This window comes from Leptonotus elevatus, chromosome 12, assembly GCF_054856555.1.
Source record: "Leptonotus elevatus isolate MCC_2025b chromosome 12, RoL_Lele_1.0, whole genome shotgun sequence".
NCBI lineage: Eukaryota > Metazoa > Chordata > Actinopteri > Syngnathiformes > Syngnathidae > Leptonotus > Leptonotus elevatus.
Genome location: NC_141250.1, coordinates 20,180,048 through 20,205,300, shown reverse-complemented (window position 1 = coordinate 20,205,300; position 25,253 = coordinate 20,180,048). Strand labels below are relative to the sequence as shown.

The following is a 25,253-nucleotide window of genomic DNA, read 5'->3' as shown; positions in this document are numbered from 1 at the left end:
ATATGTGACTGTAGTGTACATAATTCTCCTTCGCATTTTTGTCCTCCTTGACGTTCCGTAGTTACCATGGCAACATACAACAACTTGTCAAGGACTCTCCCTGGACTACAAATTCCTTCGCGTGATTGTTTTTGTTATTGTTCTTTTAATAACAACACAAATGGAATAAGTTGTTACTGTCGGAACGTTTCCACACTTTAAGCAGGTAAGCGTGCGTTTTTCTCAGATTGACATATTATCACTGCCTGGGTGCTTAATGTTAGTCAGCACAATAAAATCGAAGTTTTAATGACTTAGCTAATTGTTTAATGTAAGGCAAAGCCTGCTATGTTAGGCACATGGGTGTAAAAGCAATCTAATAATAATAATTTAGCGTGTAAAGATAAGAGCTAGCCAGAGTGCTAACTGGCTAGCTCGCTAGCTCTCAGCACGTCATTATTTACATTTGAGCTAATTTAACAGTGCTGTAGAGCGATATTTGTCAGGAACTCTGTCCTAAACTCATCCCAAATAATGGCGTGTTATATATTTTTATTTTACAGTGTCATCTTAACTGCAAACGTGTTGAATGTAAGCCTCGTCAAATTCTTTCAACTTTTTAAACGAATCGATTAATGGTTTGCTTGTAACAATATTGTCCGATTTTGCCGTTGTTTTAATCTCATACGCAACCGACGCTTCCTGTAGACAGAAAATACGATGTTGTGTTCTTGTTATTCTGATCAGTACCATGTAAATGTGTCAAATGAAATATAACAACAGCAAGTCTCATTTTCCTTGCCTTCAGTCATGTTAGCTGAGTCTGAAGGTCCAAAGCCAATCGTGTCAGAAGCATTGTGGAAGTCCTCCATTATTGTGAACAATGCCAAAGTAAGTCATTTACACTTTTTTTTTTTTGTGCTGCAGGAACCTCCCCACCACACACACACACACACACACACACACACACACACACACACACACACACACACACACACACACACACACACACACACACACACAAATCCAAGTACACTGTTGAAGCCTTCTTCCCATTTGAATCAGAATTCCAGCTGATAATGATTTACCGTATCTTTTTACTTTTTAACTTTGTTTCCCCCCCCCCCCCCCTTGTCAGCATCCAGGGACTCAGCACAAGCACCAGCGGCGTGCGCCCGCAGAGAAAAGCTGTTTCCTCGGACTGGAAACGAAGCCCGAGCTGCTTTGGGAGGACTGGGACGAGGGCAGAGAATTCACCAAGTCGCTGTCGTTGAAGAACGTCAACTTCAAGCTCCAGAAACTTCAGTTGAGGTGAGCTGCGGTTTTTATAACGGCAACAGACCAGAAATGTACGAGTATTCCGTTTTTTTTCTCCCCCTCTCTTAGACCTCCGGCAACCAAATTCTTCAGCATCTCCAGTTCCAGGAACATCGCTGTGAGCCCAGGGACGACTTTGTCCATACCGGTCACGTTTAAACCGACGGAGAAGGTAATCGTAGTCATGCAGGAACCCGATCCGTAAGACGATCATTCACACCACACTTTTTTTTGTTTTGTTTGATGTTGTCCCTGTGAAATGTTTTGTGCGCGTGACAAGTGCAATTATGAGGACAGCATCGAGTTTCTGGGCAAAGATGGCCGCTTCCAAGTCTTCCTCCGAGCCGTGGTTCCCTCTCCGGCCCTGGAAGTGCCGGACGTTGTGCTCCTCCCACTCTGTGCGGTGCATCAGTCTGCTTCTGCTCCTCTTTTGCTTAAGAATCTCAGGTGAAATGTTTCTTTCATTTGCTTTTTTCTTTCTTCTCGGACATTTGACTTTAAAATGCGTGATTGCGCCGCTGCAGCAAACTGCACACGTCCTTCTACTGGGAGTGTTCGGAACCTTTTCAAGTGAGTCCGGAGGAAGGCGCGCTTCAGCCCAGCCAGGAGGTTCCGCTGATGGTGCTGTTCCGACCGCAGCAGGCGCTGTTGTACAACAAGCACGCCTGTTGTCGTTTCGGGGCGGAAGGAGAGAAAGCGGACTACTGCGTCACAGTGCTTCTTCAGGGAGTGGGTACTGTCATTTTTCAACAACACAATTCAATCCATCTTTATTGAGATAGCACTTTTCATACAGAAAAAAAAAATACAACTCAAAGTGCTTTTACATCGTTTGAAAACAAATTCCCAGCCCACTTCGCCCCATAATACCGATTCACAAAAAAAAAGTGCAGAAACAACAAACGTGTTTTTTCAAGGGTGGGTACTGTCATTTTTCAACAACACAATTCAATCCATCTTTATTGAGATAGCACTTTTCATACAGAAAAAAAAAAAATACAACTCAAAGTGCTTTTACATCGTTTAAAAACAAATTCCCAGCCCACTTCGCCCCATAATACCGATTCACAAAAAAAAAGTGCAGAAACAACAAACGTGTTTTTTCAAGGGTGGGTACTGTCATTATTCAACAACACAATTCAATCCATCTTTATTGAGATAGCACTTTTCATACAGAAAAAAAAAATACAACTCAAAGTGCTTGACATCGTTTAAAAACAAATTCCCAGCCCACTTCGCCCCATAATACCGATTCACAAAAAAAAAGGTGCAGAAACAACAAACGTGTTTTTTCAAGGGTGGGTACTGTCATTATTCAACAACACAATTCAATCCATCTTTATTGAGATAGCACTTTTCATACAGAAAAAAAATTAAATACAACTCAAAGTGCTTTTACATCGTTTAAAAACAAATTCCCAGCCCACTTCGCCCCATAATACCGATTCACAAAAAAAAAGTGCAGAAACAACAAACGTGTTTTTTCAAGGGTGGGTACTGTCATTTTTCAACAACACAATTCAATCCATCTTTATTGAGATAGCACTTTTCATACAGAAAAAAAAATACAACTCAAAGTGCTTTTACATCGTTTGAAAACAAATTCCCAGCCCACTTCGCCCCATAATACCGATTCACAAAAAAAAAGGTGCAGAAACAACAAACGTGTTTTTTCAAGGGTGGGTACTGTCATTTTTCAACAACACAATTCAATCCATCTTTATTGAGATAGCACTTTTCATACAGAAAAAAAAAAAAAAAATACAACTCAAAGTGCTTTTACATCGTTTAAAAACAAATTCCCAGCCCACTTCGCCCCATAATACCGATTCACAAAAAAAAAGGTGCAGAAACAACAAACGTGTTTTTTCAAGGGTGGGTACTGTCATTATTCAACAACACAATTCAATCCATCTTTATTGAGATAGCACTTTTCATACAGAAAAAAAATTAAATACAACTCAAAGTGCTTTTACATCGTTTAAAAACAAATTCCCAGCCCACTTCGCCCCATAATACCGATTCACAAAAAAAAAGTGCAGAAACAACAAACGTGTTTTTTCAAGGGTGGGTACTGTCATTTTTCAACAACACAATTCAATCCATCTTTATTGAGATAGCACTTTTCATACAGAAAAAAAAATACAACTCAAAGTGCTTTTACATCGTTTGAAAACAAATTCCCAGCCCACTTCGCCCCATAATACCGATTCACAAAAAAAAAGGTGCAGAAACAACAAACGTGTTTTTTCAAGGGTGGGTACTGTCATTTTTCAACAACACAATTCAATCCATCTTTATTGAGATAGCACTTTTCATACAGAAAAAAAAAAAAAAAATACAACTCAAAGTGCTTTTACATCGTTTAAAAACAAATTCCCAGCCCACTTCGCCCCATAATACCGATTCACAAAAAAAAAGTGCAGAAACAACAAACGTGTTTTTTCAAGGGTGGGTACTGTCATTTTTCAACAACACAATTCAATCCATCTTTATTGAGATAGCACTTTTCATACAGAAAAAAAATTAAATACAACTCAAAGTGCTTTTACATCGTTTAAAAACAAATTCCCAGCCCACTTCGCCCCATAATACCGATTCACCAAAAAAAAGTGCAGAAACAACAAACGTGTTTTTTCAAGGGTGGGTACTGTCATTATTCAACAACACAATTCAATCCATCTTTATTGAGATAGCACTTTTCATACAGAAAAAAAAAATACAACTCAAAGTGCTTTTACATCATTTGAAAACAAATTCCCAGCCCACTTCGCCCCATAATACCGATTCACAAAAAAAAAGTGCAGAAACAACAAACGTGTTTTTTCAAGGGTGGGTACTGTCATTTTTCAACAACACAATTCAATCCATCTTTATTGAGATAGCACTTTTCATACAGAAAAAAAAAAAATACAACTCAAAGTGCTTTTACATCGTTTAAAAACAAATTCCCAGCCCACTTCGCCCCATAATACCGATTCACAAAAAAAAAGGTGCAGAAACAACAAACGTGTTTTTTCAAGGGTGGGTACTGTCATTATTCAACAACACAATTCAATCCATCTTTATTGAGATAGCACTTTTCATACAGAAATTTTTTTAAATACAACTCAAAGTGCTTTTACATCGTTTAAAAACAAATTCCCAGCCCACTTCGCCCCATAATACCGATTCACAAAAAAAAAGTGCAGAAACAACAAACGTGTTTTTTCAAGGGTGGGTACTGTCATTTTTCAACAACACAATTCAATCCATCTTTATTGAGATAGCACTTTTCATACAGAAAAAAAAATACAACTCAAAGTGCTTTTACATCGTTTGAAAACAAATTCCCAGCCCACTTCGCCCCATAATACCGATTCACAAAAAAAAAGGTGCAGAAACAACAAACGTGTTTTTTCAAGGGTGGGTACTGTCATTTTTCAACAACACAATTCAATCCATCTTTATTGAGATAGCACTTTTCATACAGAAAAAAAAAAAAAAATACAACTCAAAGTGCTTTTACATCGTTTAAAAACAAATTCCCAGCCCACTTCGCCCCATAATACCGATTCACAAAAAAAAAGTGCAGAAACAACAAACGTGTTTTTTCAAGGGTGGGTACTGTCATTTTTCAACAACACAATTCAATCCATCTTTATTGAGATAGCACTTTTCATACAGAAAAAAAATTAAATACAACTCAAAGTGCTTTTACATCGTTTAAAAACAAATTCCCAGCCCACTTCGCCCCATAATACCGATTCACCAAAAAAAAGTGCAGAAACAACAAACGTGTTTTTTCAAGGGTGGGTACTGTCATTATTCAACAACACAATTCAATCCATCTTTATTGAGATAGCACTTTTCATACAGAAAAAAAAAATACAACTCAAAGTGCTTTTACATCGTTTGAAAACAAATTCCCAGCCCACTTCGCCCCATAATACCGATTCACAAAAAAAAAGTGCAGAAACAACAAACGTGTTTTTTCAAGGGTGGGTACTGTCATTTTTCAACAACACAATTCAATCCATCTTTATTGAGATAGCACTTTTCATACAGAAAAAAAAAAAATACAACTCAAAGTGCTTTTACATCGTTTAAAAACAAATTCCCAGCCCACTTCGCCCCATAATACCGATTCACAAAAAAAAAGTGCAGAAACAACAAACGTGTTTTTTCAAGGGTGGGTACTGTCATTATTCAACAACACAATTCAATCCATCTTTATTGAGATAGCACTTTTCATACAGAAAAAAAAAATACAACTCAAAGTGCTTGACATCGTTTAAAAACAAATTCCCAGCCCACTTCGCCCCATAATACCGATTCACAAAAAAAAAGGTGCAGAAACAACAAACGTGTTTTTTCAAGGGTGGGTACTGTCATTATTCAACAACACAATTCAATCCATCTTTATTGAGATAGCACTTTTCATACAGAAAAAAAATTAAATACAACTCAAAGTGCTTTTACATCGTTTAAAAACAAATTCCCAGCCCACTTCGCCCCATAATACCGATTCACAAAAAAAAAGTGCAGAAACAACAAACGTGTTTTTTCAAGGGTGGGTACTGTCATTTTTCAACAACACAATTCAATCCATCTTTATTGAGATAGCACTTTTCATACAGAAAAAAAAAATACAACTCAAAGTGCTTTTACATCGTTTGAAAACAAATTCCCAGCCCACTTCGCCCCATAATACCGATTCACAAAAAAAAAGGTGCAGAAACAACAAACGTGTTTTTTCAAGGGTGGGTACTGTCATTTTTCAACAACACAATTCAATCCATCTTTATTGAGATAGCACTTTTCATACAGAAAAAAAAAATACAACTCAAAGTGCTTTTACATCGTTTGAAAACAAATTCCCAGCCCACTTCGCCCCATAATACCGATTCACAAAAAAAAAGTGCAGAAACAACAAACGTGTTTTTTCAAGGGTGGGTACTGTCATTTTTCAACAACACAATTCAATCCATCTTTATTGAGATAGCACTTTTCATACAGAAAAAAAAAAAAAATACAACTCAAAGTGCTTTTACATCGTTTAAAAACAAATTCCCAGCCCACTTCGCCCCATAATACCGATTCACAAAAAAAAAGTGCAGAAACAACAAACGTGTTTTTTCAAGGGTGGGTACTGTCATTATTCAACAACACAATTCAATCCATCTTTATTGAGATAGCACTTTTCATACAGAAAAAAAAAAATACAACTCAAAGTGCTTTTACATCGTTTAAAAACAAATTCCCAGCCCACTTCGCCCCATAATACCGATCCACAAAAAAAAAAAGGTGCAGAAACAACAAACGTGTTTTTTCAAGGCTGATACTGATACCTATTATACGTCGTCAAGGAGACCGATAACCGATATTTCAAACCGATATTCATTTGCAGTGGAAGAGAAAATATTAAAAATGTCTTTTTTCTTTTCATTTTAAACTTATAAAGAATTGTCAGCTTTGTTTCAAATGATAACAAAAATTGCAGGGAGCTTCCAGGGTCATCAGCATGTGTTAAGATAAATTAAAAACTAAGCAAGTAAATAATTCCCTAAAGTTTTCTACTGTAAATAAAGTTTTGCAAAATGTCAACATAATTTCTCCCCCCAAAAAAAAAAAAAAAAAGCATAGGGTGTCAAGCATCTTGTTTTTTTTTAATAAAGTGGAAATTTAAATAAATCCATAAATGAAAAGTTCCCTGTATCTCACCGAGTGACAAATGCACGTGAAATGTGAATGTAAGCTCATTTAGGTTTTTTTCGTCAGGGTTCGTAAAAAAGGTTTCAAAAGATCTTCGCAGACAGTAAAAAAAAAAAAAAGCCTGAATATGTTTGAAATGTCTTTGTGACAAGTAAAAACTGTTTGTGAACATCTTACAAATCCTGATGAAAACTCTCAATTTTGCTGTTTGCAAGCAAACGCTGCTCAGCGAGATATCAACGTTATCAGCCTTCGGATTGGTAAAAAGGCCGATGCCGATATTTGTCAAAATACCAAATATCTGCACGATAATCAACCCGTCCGATTATTAGTTTATCCCTAGACCGGACTATAATCATTTTTAAGAACATAAGACAGAGCTAAAAATGATAAATAAGAACATACTAAAAGAATAAAAAGAAGAGCGGAATAATAATCGAATTTGCTCAAACGCGAACGGACGAGGGCTGCGTATCAACGGCTTGAACCTTTCGCCTCTTGTGTCTGCTCTTCGCGGAAGCCAAGTACCCATGTCTTCAATTGAGATGCCCAAGTTCCAAGGAGAAACAAGATGGCGGTCCGGTCCTTAACTTTGGTTCTGTCGCCGTTGGACAAAGTTCGCAGAAATGTTTTGACATCTATAATCCCTCACATGTGAGTAAGGCTTCGTTTGAGCCCCGAGTCACAAATTTCGGATTTAACGCCGCAGTTGTCTTGCAGGTCACTGCGTTTTTTTCCCTCACCCGACTTCCCGGAGGGGTGCCCTTGCTGGGGTCCGAATTCATCTGCGATGTCCAGATTGGCCGAGTCGCTCCAGGCGGAAGCGTGACGGCGAAAGTCACTTTTGTGCCAACCGTCGCCGATTCGGTCTCGGTCGAGTACTTGACTGTGGAATGCAAAGGCGCGCTCAACAAAACCGTGCTTAAGCTCATTGGAAGCTGCACAGGTATGACGCCATTTTGTGATCCCAACATGACATCAATTCCTCCCCCGCGCGCATTTTCTCGTTCCCAGGTCCCAAGCTGTCTTTTTCTTCATCCGTGGTTGACTTTGGCTGCGTCGAAGCGGGAGCCGCAGCGTCACAGACTATTGCCATGATCAATTCTTCGTGCGTTCACGCGATCTATCAATGGGATCTCGACTGCGCCGGCCACAGCGTGTTCAGCATCCAACCACAATACGGCACCTTAGCCCCCAAGGGCTGCATCACGCTGACCGTCGTCTACCTGCCCACCGTGCCTTTTGCCCATCACAGAAGCGTCACTTGTTTCATACTGCACGGGGTAAGCAACGATGCCGAGATTGAGACGATCAATGATCAAAAATCGAAAAACATAGTTGAAAGCAGGTCGATGGCAAAAACGTGGAAACTCAAATTTCTTTTTCAAAATAATATTAAGCAATTTGAGATGGATTATTACATATGGTCACTATTATTAAGATAATATATATTTTAATCTAATAAATATGCTGGGATTTGTAGCCGTGTTTTAGATATAAAATTGCTTTCGACAAGGAAGAGGTGAACTGAGTTGACCTGCATATAAATACCTGCATTTTAACAGACTTGAAGTGGCCCCTTGATTGTTTCAAAAAAAAATTATAAAATAAATATTTTTGTTTTTACAAACCCAAATAATGCTTCAATAAAATAAATATTTTTGTTTTTACAAACCCAAATAATGCTTCAATAAAATAAATATTTTTGTTTTTACAAACCCAAATAATGCTTCAATAAAATAAATATTTTTGTTTTTACAAACCCAAATAATGCTTCAATAAAATAAATATTTTTGTTTTTACAAACCCAAATAACGCTTCAATAAAATAAGGGAGGGGGCCAAATGGAGAATGGCAAAAATAATTGAAAAAAATGAGAACCCCCCCCCCCCTGAGAATACGTGAAATCACAGGTGCCAATCTGCAACTGTCCATCAACTGGCGTTTCCAGATGTCATATCACCATTCACCACAAGATGGCAGACATGGCTTAGTTGCGCTTACTTCGGGTTGTGAATAGCTGGCATGAGGCCCATTTGACACATATCTCGATACACATTTGATTGAAAATGGATTTCTTTCGCACACACGCACGCACGCACATACATATACTCACCCACACACACAAAAAAAAATAAATAATTAAATAATTAAAAATAAATAAAAATAAAGAGCAATGATGATGACATTTCCGAATGAACAATACTGAGCTCTTTAAGAAAAAAAGAAAAGAAAAAGAAAATGGATTTCTTTAAGGGCAAAATGGTTTGATATGATTCGAGGAAATTTCGAAGCGATACGATTCTCAATTCCAATCCGATATTCATTTCGAAAAGTGAGCCGTATAAGAAACAAGACGGATATAATCGCAAGCAGGAACATCCAGCCCCGCCCTTGAACTCACATCCATCTTTTTTGTTTTGATAGGAACCTTTGTTCCTGGACCTGATTGGCACGTGCCACTCGCATCTCCAGAAACCGGCTGCGCTCACGCCAGAACATTTAGAGGAAAGCAAAGAGGATCGGTCGGACGTCATGAGCTTCCTGCTGCCGAGCAACAGCACGCAACTGGACCCGCAAGCGTTCTGCTTATTTGCGGATGAGGTGATGAGTGCGGCCGCGCCCCCCCGCTTACCCGCCCAAGCCCCCGCTTTTTGCTCAGCGAGACGTTCTCTCTTTTTTTGTTTTGGATTCTAGAAATCCAGCCGGCAATCGGATAACATCTCGCTTGCGCGCTCGATGACGCCCAAGGAAGACGCCGACCAAGCTGGCTCGGCGGAAGCGGACTCGGCCGCTTCGTCGTCGCCGTCCGCGCGGGTTTCCGTGGTGCCCAGCGAGCTGCTGTTTAACCAGCTGACATCGTCCATGTCCGCCTCGTCGGCGCCTTCTCAGGGCGTGGCCGTCACCAACAACTCCGCTGTCAAAGTCACGTAAAGTTGCCTCGCTCTTCGTGTTTCCCAATTCCAAGACAGACTTCAACTGGATTTTTTTTTTACTTTTTGTTCATTTTATTCTGTATGTTTTTTCTTTTCCAGCCTGGTTTGGACCAATGCCTCGGACTCGCCGTTCTCTGTTTCTCCGTCAAGCCGCGACCTGTCCCCGCTCAAGTCCACCTCGTTCAGAGTGGCTTACAATCCGAAGCAACCAAATGCACTGCACGCAGCTCAACTTGAGTGCTTGGCTTTTAAAGTAGGAGGAAGTGTTTGCTAATAAGCTAACTTGAGTTTTATATTGGAGACGAACTCTGTCAAATTTAACTCATTCTAGCTGCCATTGACGGCTAAAAACGTCAAAAATACATTTGAACTATTTCTCTGAGTTTAACATTTTTATTCCTCTTTTGTTAACAAGAGTATGAAAAGCTATATCTTTTTTTCATTGTACATTTAGAACAGATATAAAATGTGTGATTAATTGTGAGTTAACTAGTAAAGTCATGCGATTAATCAGGATTCAAATTTTAATCACTTGACGCCCCAAATTTTTAATAATCTTTTCTTCTTCTTTTTTAAAATTAATTCGCTGCCATTGGCGGCTAAAAACGTCAAAAATACATTTGAGCTATTTCTCTGAGTTTAACATTTTTATTCCTCTTTTGTTAACAAGAGTATGAAAAGCTATATCTTTTTTTCATTGTACATTTAGAACAGATATAAAATGTGTGATTAATTGTGAGTTAACTAGTAAAGTCATGCGATTAATCAGGATTAAAATTTTAATCACCTGACGCCCCAAGTTTTTAATAATCTTTTCTTCTTCTTTTTTAAAATTCATTCGCTGCCATTGGCGGCTAAAAACGTCAAAAATACATTTGAACTATTTCTCTTAGTTTAACATTTTTATTCCTCTTTTGTTAACAAGAGTATGAAAAGCTATATCTTTTTTTCGTTGTACATTTAGAACAGATATAAAATGTGTGATTAATTGTGAGTTAACTAGTAAAGTCATGCGATTAATCAGGATTAAAATTTGAATCACCTGACGCCCCAAATTTTTAATAATCTTTTCTTCTTCTTTTTTAAAATTAATTCGCTGCCATTGGCGGCTAAAAACGTCAAAAATACATTTGAACTACTTCTCTTAGTTTAACATTTTTATTCCTCTTTTGTTAACAAGAGTATGAAAAGCTATATCTTTTTTTCATTGTACATTTAGAACAGATATAAAATGTGTGATTAATTGTGAGTTAACTAGTAAAGTCATGCGATTAATCAGGATTAAAATTTTAATCACCTGACGCCCCAAATTTTTAATAATCTTTTCTTCTTCTTTTTTAAAATTCATTCGCTGCCATTGGCGGCTAAAAACGTCAAAAATACATTTGAACTATTTCTCTTAGTTTAACATTTTTATTCCTCTTTTGTTAACAAGAGTATGAAAAGCTATAATTTTTTTTCATTGTACATTTAGAACAGATATAAAATGTGGGATTAATTGTGAGTTAACTAGTAAAGTCATGCGATTAATCAGGATTCAAATTTTAATCACCTGACGCCCCAAATTTTTAATAATCTTTTCTTCTTCTTTTTTAAAATTCATTCGCTGCCATTGGCGGCTAAAAACGTCAAAAATACATTTGAACTACTTCTCTTAGTTTAACATTTTTATTCCTCTTTTGTTAACAAGAGTATGAAAAGCTATATCTTTTTTTCATTGTACATTTAGAACAGATATAAAATGTGTGATTAATTGTGAGTTAACTAGTAAAGTCTCAAATTTAACTCATTCGCTGCCATTGGCGGCTAAAAACGTCAAAAATACATTTGAACTATTTCTCTGAGTTTAACATTTTTATTCCTCTTTTGTTAACAAGGGTATGAAAAGCTATATCTTTTTTTCATTGTACATTTAGAACAGATATAAAATGTGTGATTAATTGTGAGTTAACTAGTAAAGTCATGCGATTAATCAGGATTCAAATTTTAATCACCTGACGCCCCAAATTTTTAATAATCTTTTCTTCTTCTTTTTTAAAATTTATTCGCTGCCATTGAACGTATAACATATAAATGTTGAAAATTAATTTTAACTAATTTCTATTAGTTTAACATTTTCCCACTTTTGTTAACAAGAGTATGAAAACCTATTAATTTTTTTCGTTGTACATTTAGAACAGATATAAAATTTGCGATTAATCATGAGTTAACGAGTGAAGTCATACGATTAATTACAATAAAAAAAAATATTTGCTTGTTGCCCCTATTTTTTTATAATTGAAAAAAAAATTAATTCATGGCATTGAATGAGTTAATATTATGGATATTGGATGTTTGCCATTTTGTTTCCTGATGTCTTACGTCCCTTTTCCTGTGTAGGTCCATCCAGATGACTCTTGTGAGAATGAGGAACAGATAAGCCCACCGTGGTGTGTCATCGTCCGAGTCATTGGCCACTCCTTTGATCGTGGAAAAGAGCATTTTTATCCGCACTTCTCACTTGAGCCAAGTAAAGTGGTAAGCGTGACAACCACAGAATAAAAAAAAAATAATGTTTTATGTATGTAATACAGAGGCTTTTTCTACCATTAATGTGACCTAGATTCTATACAACTCGATGGAATATATTTTTTTTATATTTTGGAGTAAGGAAATATAAATAAAGAACTGCAGTAATGTAGTTGCATAAGTGTGCACACCCTCTTAGAAATGGATGTGGCTATGTTTAGAATTAACCACTCACATTAAAACTTGTGAACACTGTACACTTGTGCAATTTCATTACCTCGGTTGTTTATTTTTTTACATGCCATTTCAAAAGATTAACATATTTTGTGTTGTACATTATGGTCACATTAATGGTAGAATTTTTTTTTCTTCCAATTATTCATTTTGGCTCTTTTCCATGCTACAAAAAAAAAAAAACAGGCATTTAAATAGGGGTGTGTAGACTTTTTATATCCGCTGTTTATTCCATTCATTCGTTGTAGGTATTCACGGGCCTTAGTGTTCGCTCCTATCAGACGTTGCTATTGCGCAACACCGGAGAGCAGCCGCTCACCTTCTGTCGGAACCTAAACGAAAGCTTGGACCCCACCTTGGAAATGTCGGTGTCGGTCGTGCCGAGGTGCGGCTTGCTCCCGCCCGGCGCTCACCAAATCCTCACCGTCATAACCACTCCCAAAGAAGACTCCCCCATGGACGGAGTTAAACTGCGCCTCCAGCTCAATTGCACCAAAAGCACAACGGTACGATGCAGACGGAAATATTCTCCCGCAGAGCTTTCTTTTTGACGCGCACGTATGACTCGACTTTGCTTTTAGGAACTGACCGTCTTCAGCATGTTGGAAAAGATGAATGTGTCACTTGGCGGAGACGGGAGCTTATATTTCCAAGATACGTGTGTGGGCTCACCCACTCAGCAGATCCACCACATCAGAAACGTCTGCCGCATTCCTCTCGGGTGAGTTTCTTTACAGGATGTTCTGTCGTGTCGGGGGAAATTCTTCCCCTTCGCCGTTTCGAAAAAAAAAAAAAAATTGTTGAATTGCTTGGATTGGGAACACACAATTGAGTTAAATGAATCCAAAGTGAATATGTTAGGTGAATCAACTGATAATGAATTCAACTTAAATATTCACTTTGGATTAACTTAACTCAATTGTGTGTTACCAATCGACTCTTTTTCGATCGAACCCCAGGGGTTCGATGAGTCGGGCTCAGGTTCGGCACAGGTCAAAACAACACAGCCGACTCGAGTCGTGTTTTTTTTTATTGTTGTAATCCCTTTATAATAACTATGACGAGCAAATAAAAAAAAATAAGCCACATGTACAATGAAATGTATGGTGTTCCACAGGGTTCAATTCTGGAGCCTCTCCTTTTTTCATTGGGTGCCATTTTAAGAAAAAGGCCCTGTTCATATTGTTCATCAGTAAACCCTACAGTATACCATTATATTGAATTTGAAAAAATATATATATTATTTTATTTTTTCGTAAATGTGCTTAGGAAACTCGTGTGTTTCAGTACCTCCACTGTTCTAAATCATCATAATACTGTAACTTGTTTCCTCTGACCATGTTTTCATAGCTTCCAATTGAGCATCCGTGACTCGGACCAGCATCTCATCTCTGTTCAACCAGAATCTGGTGAACTGCAAGCCAACGAGAGTGCGGTAAGGGACGTAAGGAATCTTTTCCAAAAGCTTTAACTTTTTTTTTTTTTTTTAAACACGATTTTTGGGGATTCTTTTGACATTACAGCATCAGAAATGGTCCTTTAATCCAAAGGAAGAGAAAACGTATGTCCTTGAACCTACGCTCTCCTTCTGGCCGATTCAAGACCCCAATTATATAAAGTCCGTCTTTACCCTCAAGGTAGTTGGGAAAGGCGCTAAAGGCTTCATACAGGTATGATTTTTTTTTTTTTTTAATGTGGCGTGATACTTGCAAAGAAGCACAAACGTGGATCAATAATTTCCCGCTTCCTATTCAGGCAGTTAAAGAAGTGCTAGAAATGGGAGACACGCTTGTCGGACGTTCTCAGTCAATTGATGTCCCCCTGGTGAACAACAGTACCTGCTCCGTCTCCTTCAGTGTTTCCATCCAGCAGACGTTACAAGATGAGCAACTTCAGCACGACCTTCGACCTGCGCCAATTGGTAGACCTTAGGACAATTATTCACAACTTTTGTTGGAAGAAAAGTTTTTGATGTGTTTGACCGTTATTTCAAAGGGGAAGTCAACCTTCAACATCTCTGGACAACAATATGTTATATGTGACATTCTGATTAATATTTCATTTTGTGCAATATGAGTTATGAAGCAAAATCCAGCCGTTTTTTAATCCATCTCAGGGGGCGGCCATTTTGCCACTTCCTGTCGACTGAAGATGACATCACAGTTGCTCAGGTGACGACCAATCACAACCCACCTGTTTTTTTTTTTAAGCTGAGCCGTGATTGGTTTATACCTGAGACCTGAGCAACTGTGATGTCATCTTCAGTTGACAGCAAGTGACAAAATGGCCGCCTTCTGATACTGCTAAAAACTGCTGGATTTTGCTGCTTTGCTCATATTCCACTAACGCAATATTAACCAAGATACCATATTTAGACTAGTGGGGCTGTATAGAACATATTATTGTCAATAATTTGTTTTTGGATTGACTTCCTCCTGCGTCCGTCATGAATGTGTCCGCGTTGTTAATAAGTACACGGGAAATTCTGTAGAGAAAATTTGAATCAATTTAGAGTGGGACCAAATAGACTCAGGTTGAGAGTAGGTTAATTTACACTTGGAATGAACTCACAACCTACAGCTTGGGAGACTGCCACTCTACCACCTGAGCTATGCCACTCCTACCATTTGCTTATCTCCAAGAGGAGACCAAAAAACTTTGTTCTTGGAGTCAGGAAGATTCCAGCGGATACAGCAGGAGCCGCTTGGCTCGGGGAGTAGATCGGCTGTTTTCCCGAGCGTGGTCGCGAGTTCCTTCCTCAACCCTTGAGTGACTTTAATTTTTTTCTCTTCCAAGTGTAAATACGACTCGAAAACTCGAATCAATTTGACAATTAGAACCGCTCATCGCAGGACACGGCCCTAACCGTGCCCCGGGGTTTGATCTTTTCCAGCCCTGCAACTTGACTGTGAAGGGGCAACCGTGGGCGCGCATTCTTCATTCATGCTCCGAGCCACATTTCGGCCGGATCGACAAGCCAACTACAGGTGGGCCGTCAGCTACCAGACGCTCAACTGCAGCGGTACGTTCAGAAAACACACACTCATATATGTATATATATATATATATATTAAAAAAAAAAAAAAAAAAAAGAGCAATGATGATGACATTTCCGAATGAACAATACTGAGCTCTTAGAGAAAAAAAAAGAAAAAGAAAAAAGAAAACACACACTCAACTCAAACATTGTTTTTGGCACCTGGTTATCTTTATCTCCCCCCCCCCCCCACCCCCCACCCCCCCCCCCCTGCCAGGCGCGCTGTTGTCCCCTCCTCAAGCATTGTGCGAAGTGCGCGCCAAGGGCGTGTTCCCCACCATGCAGGTGAGCGACGTGTGCAGCGGCGGCGTCGCGGCGTGGCTCAGCAAGACGTACGTGTGGAAGCTCCTCGCTGTGGACGGCCTCAACGCGCAGCTGCTCTCCATGCCCGCCCCTGTGGAGCACACTTACAGGAGCCCAAGAAGGCACAGGTGAAGCACACGCATGCTTTATTTTTAGTTGTTCTTCAAATGGGAATTTTATTTGCCTTGTCACAGTGTTTTTTTTTTTGTTGTTGTTGTTTTTTTTTGTATTTGCAAGTATGCGCACGTATCCAGCCATCTTAATCAAAGCCATGCTGGATTTGAATTTCGGTGCCGCTCCTCAGAATTCAGAACCTTCTACTTTTGCGTTGATGTTTCACAACTCCGGCAGCATCCCTGTTGAGTGGTAAGTAAAAACACAAGTCTGTCATTTAATATATGCATCGACAGTTTTGTAGTGATTTGCTTCCTCTCCCAATTTAGGACCTTCCTGTTTCCAGACGACCAACAGGTGGACTTCAAGCACTGGAGCCAGAGAGAAGAGTTATGTCACAATGAGCTGGGGCAGATGCAGGCATGCCGCCATTCTTCTTCGTAAAAAAAACATATCAATTGTTTTGTATGATGCTTTTTAAAATTGTATTTCCTGACAGGTTGCAGAACTTTTCAGCGTGTTCCCCCTGTCAGGAACTCTGCTTTCTGGACAGCAGAAATCAGTACAGCTCAGTTACAGGTGAGACATTGCGGAGCCGCAGTTTGGCAATCATTTATTTTATTATTATTATTTTTTTTTTTAAGAGCTCAGTATTGTTCATTCGGTAATGTCATCATCATTGCTCTTTTTCTTTTTATAAAAAAAAATTGGCAATCATTTATGATGGTCTGTCACTTAAAAGTGCGTAACTAAATATGTGCTAATAAAACCAAAATACTAACCCATTACTTTTCCTTACCTTACATTTGGCCCAGTTTAAAGCTCTAATGTGATTGTGACACATTATGATATTTAAAGGAAGAACAGAACAGAAATGTTTTTTTTTTACAATATAATCCTATTATTTTAGATTAAAAAAAAAGAAGAATATTTTCCAGTAGGAAAAAAAGGTGTAATGTGATGTGAAGAAAGTAAAATGTGACTTTCTAATCTGGTTAAGCTTCGACTTTAACTCATTCACTGCCATTGACGGCTATAAACGTAAAAAATTATTACATTTTATTGAACTATTTCTATTAGTTTCACATTTTTTTCCATTTTTGTTAACAAGAGTATGAAAACCTAGACTTTTTTTTTAATAATCAAATTTTTTTTTTAGGGGCATCAGGCGATGAAAATTTGTAGTTGTAATTAATCGCATGACTTCATTAGTTAACTCACGATTAATCACAAATTTTATATCTGTTCTAAATGTACAATGGTTTTCTTTTAGGTGTTTAAAAAAATAAAGAAATTAAACTAATAGACATAGTTCAAATTAATTTTTGACGTCAATAGCCGTCAATGGCAGTGAATGAGTTAATATCATCATATTATGACGTCATCTTGGAAAAATATTATTCTTGATTTTGACCTTTTTTTTTTCTGGCAAAATAGGCCTTTGTTCTTGAAAAAATTACGCAAAATACAGCTTGTTCTTCTAAAATATATATATATATATTTTTAAAGAAAATCTCATGACACTGCAACTTTTTTCTTGCCCTAGACATTATTATGCCACTTATAAGTACAGTTTTTTGTTTTGTTTTTTATGCTTCATGGGTGGTGTTAGGATTATGAAGTGGTCCTTAAGGGAGAAAAAAAATCTCTGTAGAGTAAAGATCAAATATGTTTCAGTTATCCAATAACCAATATGTGACATGATGTTCAAATGTGCCTTTTGCAGCCATGTCATTGCTGGGACACATCAGTTGCCAATCATTTTGAAAATCTCACATGGCAGAGAGATCTTGGTAAGTTACACCCCCCCCCCCCCCCCAAAAACATTTTTTTTCGTTGTCTTGTATTTTCTCAGAGAAGACGTCAATACAATTTGCTTGCTAATAATGACTTCCTCCCGCTTATTATACGAGTTAAGCAATTGTCCATTTGCTTCCATTTGCTTCCATTTGCTTCCATTTGCTCGTGACAGCTGCACTTCCAAGGCGTGACGGTGGAGCAAGAGAGACCACATCTGTACTTTTTATCCAGGCATCACGTTTTCACTCCTATCATGATCGGGGGTTTGACGCCTCCGATGCAGGTGGTTACTTGGCCCGCGCTCGATCGATAATGTGTGAACCCGCGTTCTGAAAACGTGCATGTGACGCACGCACGGGGCGGCCATGTTTGTCCTTGCGCCGCAGACGTACGACCTCTACAACGGCGGCGACGTGCCCGTCCGTTACGAAGTGGACGCCGGCGTGCTGTCGCAGCTGCAAGAGGACAATTTCAATCAGCCGCTGCTGAGCTGCCTCAACCCGGTGGGCGTCGTCCTACCTGCCAAGATGGCCAAGCTGGAATTCATTTTCTCGCCGCTGGAGGCCGAGATGCACACGGTATGCGTCTTCAGCCGCTGTCCCGCTTCGGACTCATTTTCACGTCAGGTTATTTGTAATTGTCGTCTTTTGTGTATTTTCTATCGCCAGGTGGACGTTCCCATTCACGTCCAACACGGCGAAACGACTGTCGTGAGGTTCGACGCCTGCGGCTTAGATACTCAACGAGATGTGTTCCCAAGCACTGAAAACAAACCTGTAGCCCGCGTACGCAGGATTCCCATCCCCGGCCAGGTGGGAATGGAGACATTTGCGCCTGACATCGCACTTAACTCGTTCACTGCCATTGACGGCCATAGACGTCAAAAAATCATTTGAACTATTTCTATTAGTTTCACATTTTTTTGAGTGTGACGACCTAGAATTTTTTTTATTGTACATTTAGAACGGATATAAAATGTGTAATTAATTGTGAGTTAACTATTGAAGTCATGCGATTAATTACAATTAAAAAGTTTAATTGTTTGACGCCCCTAATTTTTAATTATCTTTCCTTTTCTTTTTTTTATTAGGGGCATCAGGTGATTATTATTTTTTTTAAATTGTAATTAATCACATGACTTCACTAGTTAACTCAAGATTAATCCCAAATTCTATATGTTGTAAATGTACAAATGGCATGACAGCTTCAGGTTTCCAACCGCGCTTGGTCTCGTCCCTCGTTCACGCTCACCATCAGTCGATCCCTTTTCTACAGTCACGCCTCTTTTTATTATTACACATTGTAAATACAATTCAAAAGGGATTATTTTAATTTAATTGTTTTTTTTTGCAAAAATGGTTATTTATTATACACTTAAAATAGTTGTATTTGTCATAGCTGTTTTTTTTAATCTTTACAAATTGTTGGTCCGTCTTAACATTGTCGCTCATTTTAAGGCATTAACAACAAATTTAAATTGTTGAAAATAGCTCGAGAGCAAATGTAGTCACTCTTGAACACTTGAATTGTCGTGAGAAGGGTCGTAAAGCTCCGCCTCCTCTCTCACTCTGCTGTAGCCGCGCAGCATTTTGTAGCCTCAAGATTAAAAATCTACAGACAATAATGAGTGAAAATAGTTGGAATAGATGCATTTGAGTAAGTCCTGTTAAAAATGTATCATTTAAAGTGCGTGCATATTCATTTTCATTTCCTAAACTGCTTAATCAGCTCATCATTTATTGATTGCATTCCTCGTGGCTCTAAGACCTTTGAAAAAGAGTTTTCAAAGTGCCTGAAAAGTAGTGATTTGAAATCCAATTTGAACATACGCTATACAAAACTACTGTACCTGCACACTTTTTTTGGGGGATGATTTTACATTTCACTGTTAAATGCGCGTGTGCAGACTGCGTTCCTGTCCGAGGACAACATCTCTCTGGGTGAGATCCCGGTGTGCTCGCAATCTTCCAGAATCTTCTTCCTCACTAACGTGTCCTTAAAAGAAATCTTCTTCAAATGGTGTTTGACTCAGGTGAGCGTCACACAGCTCGAGAACGAACGATCGCATCGCTAATGTGCGCGTAGCGATCGATTCGGATTGATTGACTGTGCCTGGTGACATATTGGTAATCATTTGGGTTCTGTTGGTTTTGTATCGGTGTAAGGTGATCCGGATCCAGCCTAAACAAGGCCTTCTACGTCCGGGGGAGAGCATCATTTGCGTGCTGACCTTTATGGCGACCGATTTCCCAACGATTCATCATCTAGACATCATCTGTCAGGTATCCCCCTTATCCATGATGTTATTCTTTGCATTATTACTATTATCACTTTTGTTGCTGTTATTATTCAAGCACTGTATTCCGTTTCTCCTCTCGTACCTCGCAGCTGACTGAGCAGGCCGCACTGGTGCAATATTTGGACACTCTGCAGCATTGGGAGCAGGAACGAGAGCAGCAGCAAAATGAATTCACCATCACCGAGCGGGAAAGCCCAAAAGTAGGGATGTGCGATGAATCGAAATTCAATTTCAATTTCAATTGTTATACTCCACAATTACAAAATCGGCACAATCGTAAAAAAAATTAAGATTATTAATACTCATCTTGAGTTGTTGGAATTTAAGTAGTTGCACTTTTTTTTAAATAACTAATTTAACTAATTAACTGCCATTGACGGCTATAAACGTCAAAAATTAATTTGAACTATTTGTATTAGTTTTAAAAAAAATCACTTTTGTTGAAAATCTAGATTTTTTTATTGTACATTCCATTTTGTACATAAAATTTGTGATTAATCGCAAGTTAACTAGTGAAGTCATGCGATTAATTATGATTAAAAACTTTAATCGCCTGACGGCAAGAATTTTTTATAATATTTTCTTCTTTTTTTTTATTTATTCACTCCCGTTGACGGCTATAAACGTCAAAAATTCATTTGAACTATTTGTATTAGTTTAAAAACAAAATCACTTTTGTTGAAAATCTAGATTTTTTTATTGTACATTCCATTTTGTACATAAAATTTGTGATTAATTGCGAGTTAACTAGTGAAGTCATGCGATTAATTATGATTAAAAACTTTAATCGCCTGACTTTTTATAATATTTTCTTCTTTTTTTTTATTCATTCACTGCCGTTGACGGCTATAAACGTCAAAAATTCATTTGAACTATTTCTATTAGTTTTAAAAAAAAAGTCCACTTTTGTTAAGAGTATGAAAACCTATAAATTTTTTATTGTACATTTAGAACATATAGAATTTGTGATTAATCGTGAGTTAACTAGTGAAGTCATGTGATTAATTACAATTAAAAACATTTAATCGCCTCTGGGCCCTGATTTTTAATCATCTTTTTTTTTTTTTTATGAATTTATGGCAGTGAATGAGTTAATAAATCTTGTTTGGTCCAAAAGGAACATGCATAATTACAGTATTTCAAATAATTGTATTTGTACTAATATTTTTTTAACACGTTTGAACATTTTCTTTTTTCATTTTCAAACGATTGTCCTAATCGTGATTTCAATTATTACCAAATGAATGGAGTAAGGTCAGACATATTTCCGTCTCCCTCAAAACTTTTTTCTTTTCTGTCTTGTGACAGGCGCCATCACCTCCAGCTCAAATAAAAGAGCCGCCACTGGGAAAATATAAGGTGACTGAGAGAGTCATGCGTTATTTCCCGTTCGCATGTCGCGGAAAGCGGCATATGTCAAAAAATTTGCGTGTGTGTTTTCCTCCAGGCTCTTCCACCAATTTGCAGCAGGGTGGCACGAGCAGAGCAGCGAGCGCAGGCTGAAGCTGCGAAAGTGTTGAAACGGCCGACAGCGCCGCAACCGACGCTGGTTCATCTGGAGGTGACGGCGCGTTCCTATCGCTCGCAGGAATACCTCCGATACTTCCCCGATCGCTTCAATAATCGCTTCAGGTAAATAAGTCGACCTTTCAAAACGCGTCGATAAATTTGAATATATTTTAAAAGTGGAGTTATTTAGATTCACTACACAGATTAAAATATTTGATGATTTTCACATTTACAATTACAATGTTTTTTTTATTTTTCATTTACTCACAAAACATCATCTGTGCGCTTTTTTCCGACAGGTGCTTCCAAACGATCAAGCCTCTGAGGCCCAAAATGTTGTCGGACACGCTACTTCAAGAAGGGCGGCCATTGCAGACGCTGGGCGCCGAGCGACACTTCCTCGAGCACGCTATCACGTCTGTCATCAGGTAACGTCGTCCCTTCCAGACGGGTACGATCAAGCCTAGCGATTAGCAACGGACTCCACCCGGATCATTTGGACTTCCGATTCGGACGAATATTGAGTTGTGCCGCTTGTTCGGGAGCAGTTCCACATTTCTTTTCTTCTGTTTCAGCTTTTTGATGCTCAGCATTCATATTTAATTTACCGCAAATGTTTAAAACAACAGATTTAAATAAATAAGTAAATATATGAAAACAAAAATACTGTACTTAAATATAGATTGAATACAATGTATAAACGTTAGCGAACTAGCCACTGTGACATTCACTTTAATATGGGAAAATAAAATACAACTGTACCTTAATAATTCATATAATAATAATAATTAATAATTCACTTCAAATGTATATTTGAAATCAAACAATTATAAAAGTCAATCCAACAACTTTCTTTACAATAATATGTTGTATGCACCACCACGAGTGACATTTGTGGAATATGAACTGAGCGGCAAAATTCAGGGGGCGGCCATTTTGCCACATACTGTCGACTGAAAATGACATCACAGTTGCTGAGGGATCAGATAACGACCAATCACGGCTCGGGGGCTCAGCGAGTGACCAATCACAGCTCACCTGTTTTCTGAGTTTGCTCATGTGATGTTCACAAGCTGAGCCGTGGTTGGTTGTTACATGAGCAAGTGTGATGTCATTTTCAGTTGACAGCCAAGGGACAAAATGGCCGCCTCCTGAGATACCGGTAGATTAAAAAACGGGTGTATTTTGCGGCTTTATTCATATTCTACAAATGCAATATTCACCAGAATGCTGGGTTTAGATTAGTGGGGATGCATAAAAGATTACATTTGTTTGGGTTGGCTTACCTTTTATTAAAACTCATTCACTGCCATTGACGGCTATAGACGTCAAAAATTCATTTGAACTATTTCTATTAGTTTCAAATTTTTTTCCACTTTTGTTAACAAGAGTATGAAAACCTAAAAAAAAAAAAATTATACGTTTAGAACAGATGTAAAATTAGTGATTAATTGTGAGTTAACTATTGAAGTCATGCGATTAATTACAATAAAAAAATGTAATCGTCTGACGCCCCTAATTTTTAAATAATATTTTCTTTTTTGTTTGATTACTTAAATATTTAAACTCAAGATTAATCACAAATTTTATATCTGTTCTATATGTACAATACCTTTTTTTTCTAGGTTTTCATACTCTTGTTAACAAAAGTGAAAAAAAACTAATAGAAATAGTACAAATGAATTTTTGACGTCTATAGCCGTCAATGGCACTGAATGATTTAAGCCACTGTATTATTATGCACAATTCTATTGTGTACCAGTAGAGGGAGCCTGCAAAATTCCAATTCTCATTTTTAGGATTTGCCTACAAGAATTAATTTGGTAGTTTCAAATGTGTTTGTCCCCCCCCCCCCCCCCCCCCAGGAGCATACTGGATGATGACGCATTTTCCCGCTCTCTGCTTACTATGGCATCCAAAGCTCTTTTCTACAAGCCCAAAGTCATCTTCTGCACACCTTCGCCAATACCGCAACCCCTGATTGGCCTGAACGAGACAAATCCCGAGCTTCACGTTCGCGCTGACGGCTCGGGAACGGCGGGAGGCTCCGGGGCCAGGCTGAAAATGGCGCCGCGCGCCGAACACATACCGGTGGGCGTGTTCAATGATATATTACTCAACACCTTCCAGAATGTGATGATGGAGGCAGTCAGAGGAGATCTGGACCTCACGGAGCATCACAGAGTGTCCTCGCCAAATGTCTCGGTCAGGTAAAGACACGCAGCTGATTTGATTCTCTCCTATATTTGTCACATTAACTCATTTACTGCCATCAATTCTTTTTTTTTTCTTTTTTTTTGAAAGATTATTACAAATTAAAAGCAAGAGGTGATTACAAATTTTAATTGTAATTAATCGCATGACTTCACTAGTTAACTCATGTTTGATCACAAATTTTACATCTGTTCTAAATGTACAATAAAAAAAAATTCTAGGTTTTCATACTCTTGTTAACAAAAGTGGGGAAAAAATGTTAAACTCATAGAAATAGTTCAAATTATTTTTGGCCGTCAATGGCAGTGAATGAATTTAAAAAGAGAAAAGTTTATTAATAATTAGGGGCGTCAGGTGATTAAAGTTTTTAATCGTAATTAATTGCATGACTTCACTAGTTAACTCGCAATTAATCACAAATTTCATATCTGTTCTAAATGTACAATAAAAAAAATTCTAGGTTTTCATACTCTTGTTAACAAAAGTTGAAAAAAGTTCAAATGATTTTTGGACGTTTATAGCCGTCAATGGCAGTGAGTGAGTTAAAGGGGACCCAATGGCAAATTGAACCCCAAATTGAGGAGTCGCAACTATTTGTATGCAATTTTCAAAGTTACATTTTCTATCGTATGAAAAATATTTCACAAATGAGAATGTTAAGACGGTGTCTCTTCCTTGAATAGATCCAGGAGGTACCTCACTGCCAAAGTCAAGAAGGATGACAAGGAGACGACCCAAAACAAACCGGCCCAGGCTGATTTGAAAGCCTTGTCATCAACAGAACATCACACGGACACATGTTGAACAAATGACCATCTCATATTGATTTTTTTTTCATCTCCTCCTAACCATACTGCAATTCCTCTCAATATACTGAACCTCGCACAGAATAAGCACTTCTGGCTCCTTTCTACAAGTGCTTTGGATCAACTGTTGGGCGTTTTGCGCAATGCACTTTGGTTCTGTAACGTGACAAATAATAACATTGCACAAATCATGATTTGTACATAAATAAAATTGAAATGGTCATTGTACATGTAGTAAATAAAACGGCTTCAATTCACAGTTGCATTTTAGCTTATTTATATATGTATCTATTTATTTTATTCGATCAATGCGTTCGGTTACTGGTACTCGGGTCCATGATATATGCTGCCATCTGGTGGCAGCACTGGAGCACTTTTTTCATCCATCTTAACAACATTGCATCATAGCTTCAACAACAACAATCCACCTTTAAAAAAAAAAAACAATCATTTCATGAATACAAAGTACAAAATACCAATTTAATGGTTTAGAAACAGTAAAA

General features: G+C 38.0%; 1 protein-coding gene across 2 annotated transcripts; it reads left to right on the top strand.

The window, feature by feature from the left end:
• The first annotated feature begins 77 nt into the window (after positions 1–77).
• On the top strand, positions 78–24,982 carry cfap65 (cilia and flagella associated protein 65). Of its 2 annotated transcripts, none has more exons than XM_086091223.1 (35): positions 78–205; positions 788–870; positions 1,118–1,290; positions 1,366–1,468; positions 1,577–1,743; positions 1,821–2,029; positions 7,511–7,644; positions 7,711–7,936; positions 8,005–8,273; positions 9,418–9,594; positions 9,688–9,920; positions 10,026–10,179; positions 12,306–12,443; positions 12,917–13,174; positions 13,250–13,389; positions 14,019–14,103; positions 14,192–14,338; positions 14,424–14,589; positions 15,562–15,655; positions 15,923–16,136; positions 16,313–16,374; positions 16,452–16,542; positions 16,622–16,701; positions 17,849–17,915; positions 18,095–18,205; positions 18,309–18,500; positions 18,591–18,734; positions 19,829–19,954; positions 20,088–20,204; positions 20,311–20,421; positions 21,530–21,580; positions 21,669–21,853; positions 22,030–22,158; positions 23,596–23,940; positions 24,628–24,982. In XM_086091223.1, the coding sequence occupies exons 2-35, from the start codon at positions 790–792 to the stop codon at positions 24,746–24,748; spliced, it is 5,100 nt and encodes a 1,699-aa protein (XP_085947349.1). In that variant the 5' UTR covers positions 78–205; positions 788–789; the 3' UTR covers positions 24,749–24,982. The 2 variants fall into 2 exon arrangements, with proteins under 2 accessions (XP_085947349.1, XP_085947348.1); XM_086091222.1 differs by having other exon boundaries at positions 15,562–15,690; positions 16,246–16,374.
• The last annotated feature ends 271 nt before the right edge of the window (positions 24,983–25,253 follow it).

What these genes read in the sequence shown, in the direction of transcription:
- cfap65 (XM_086091222.1), top strand. Translation starts at nt 790, where the DNA reads ATGTTAGCTGAGTCTGAAGGTCCAAAGCCAATCGTGTCAGAAGCATTG. An exon ending in ACATCTATAATCCCTCACAT is followed by an intron (nt 7,645 to 7,710) that starts GTGAGTAAGGCT and finishes GTTGTCTTGCAG; the next exon opens with GTCACTGCGTTTTTTTCCCT. An exon ending in GGATTCCCATCCCCGGCCAG is followed by an intron (nt 18,735 to 19,828) that starts GTGGGAATGGAG and finishes GCGCGTGTGCAG; the next exon opens with ACTGCGTTCCTGTCCGAGGA.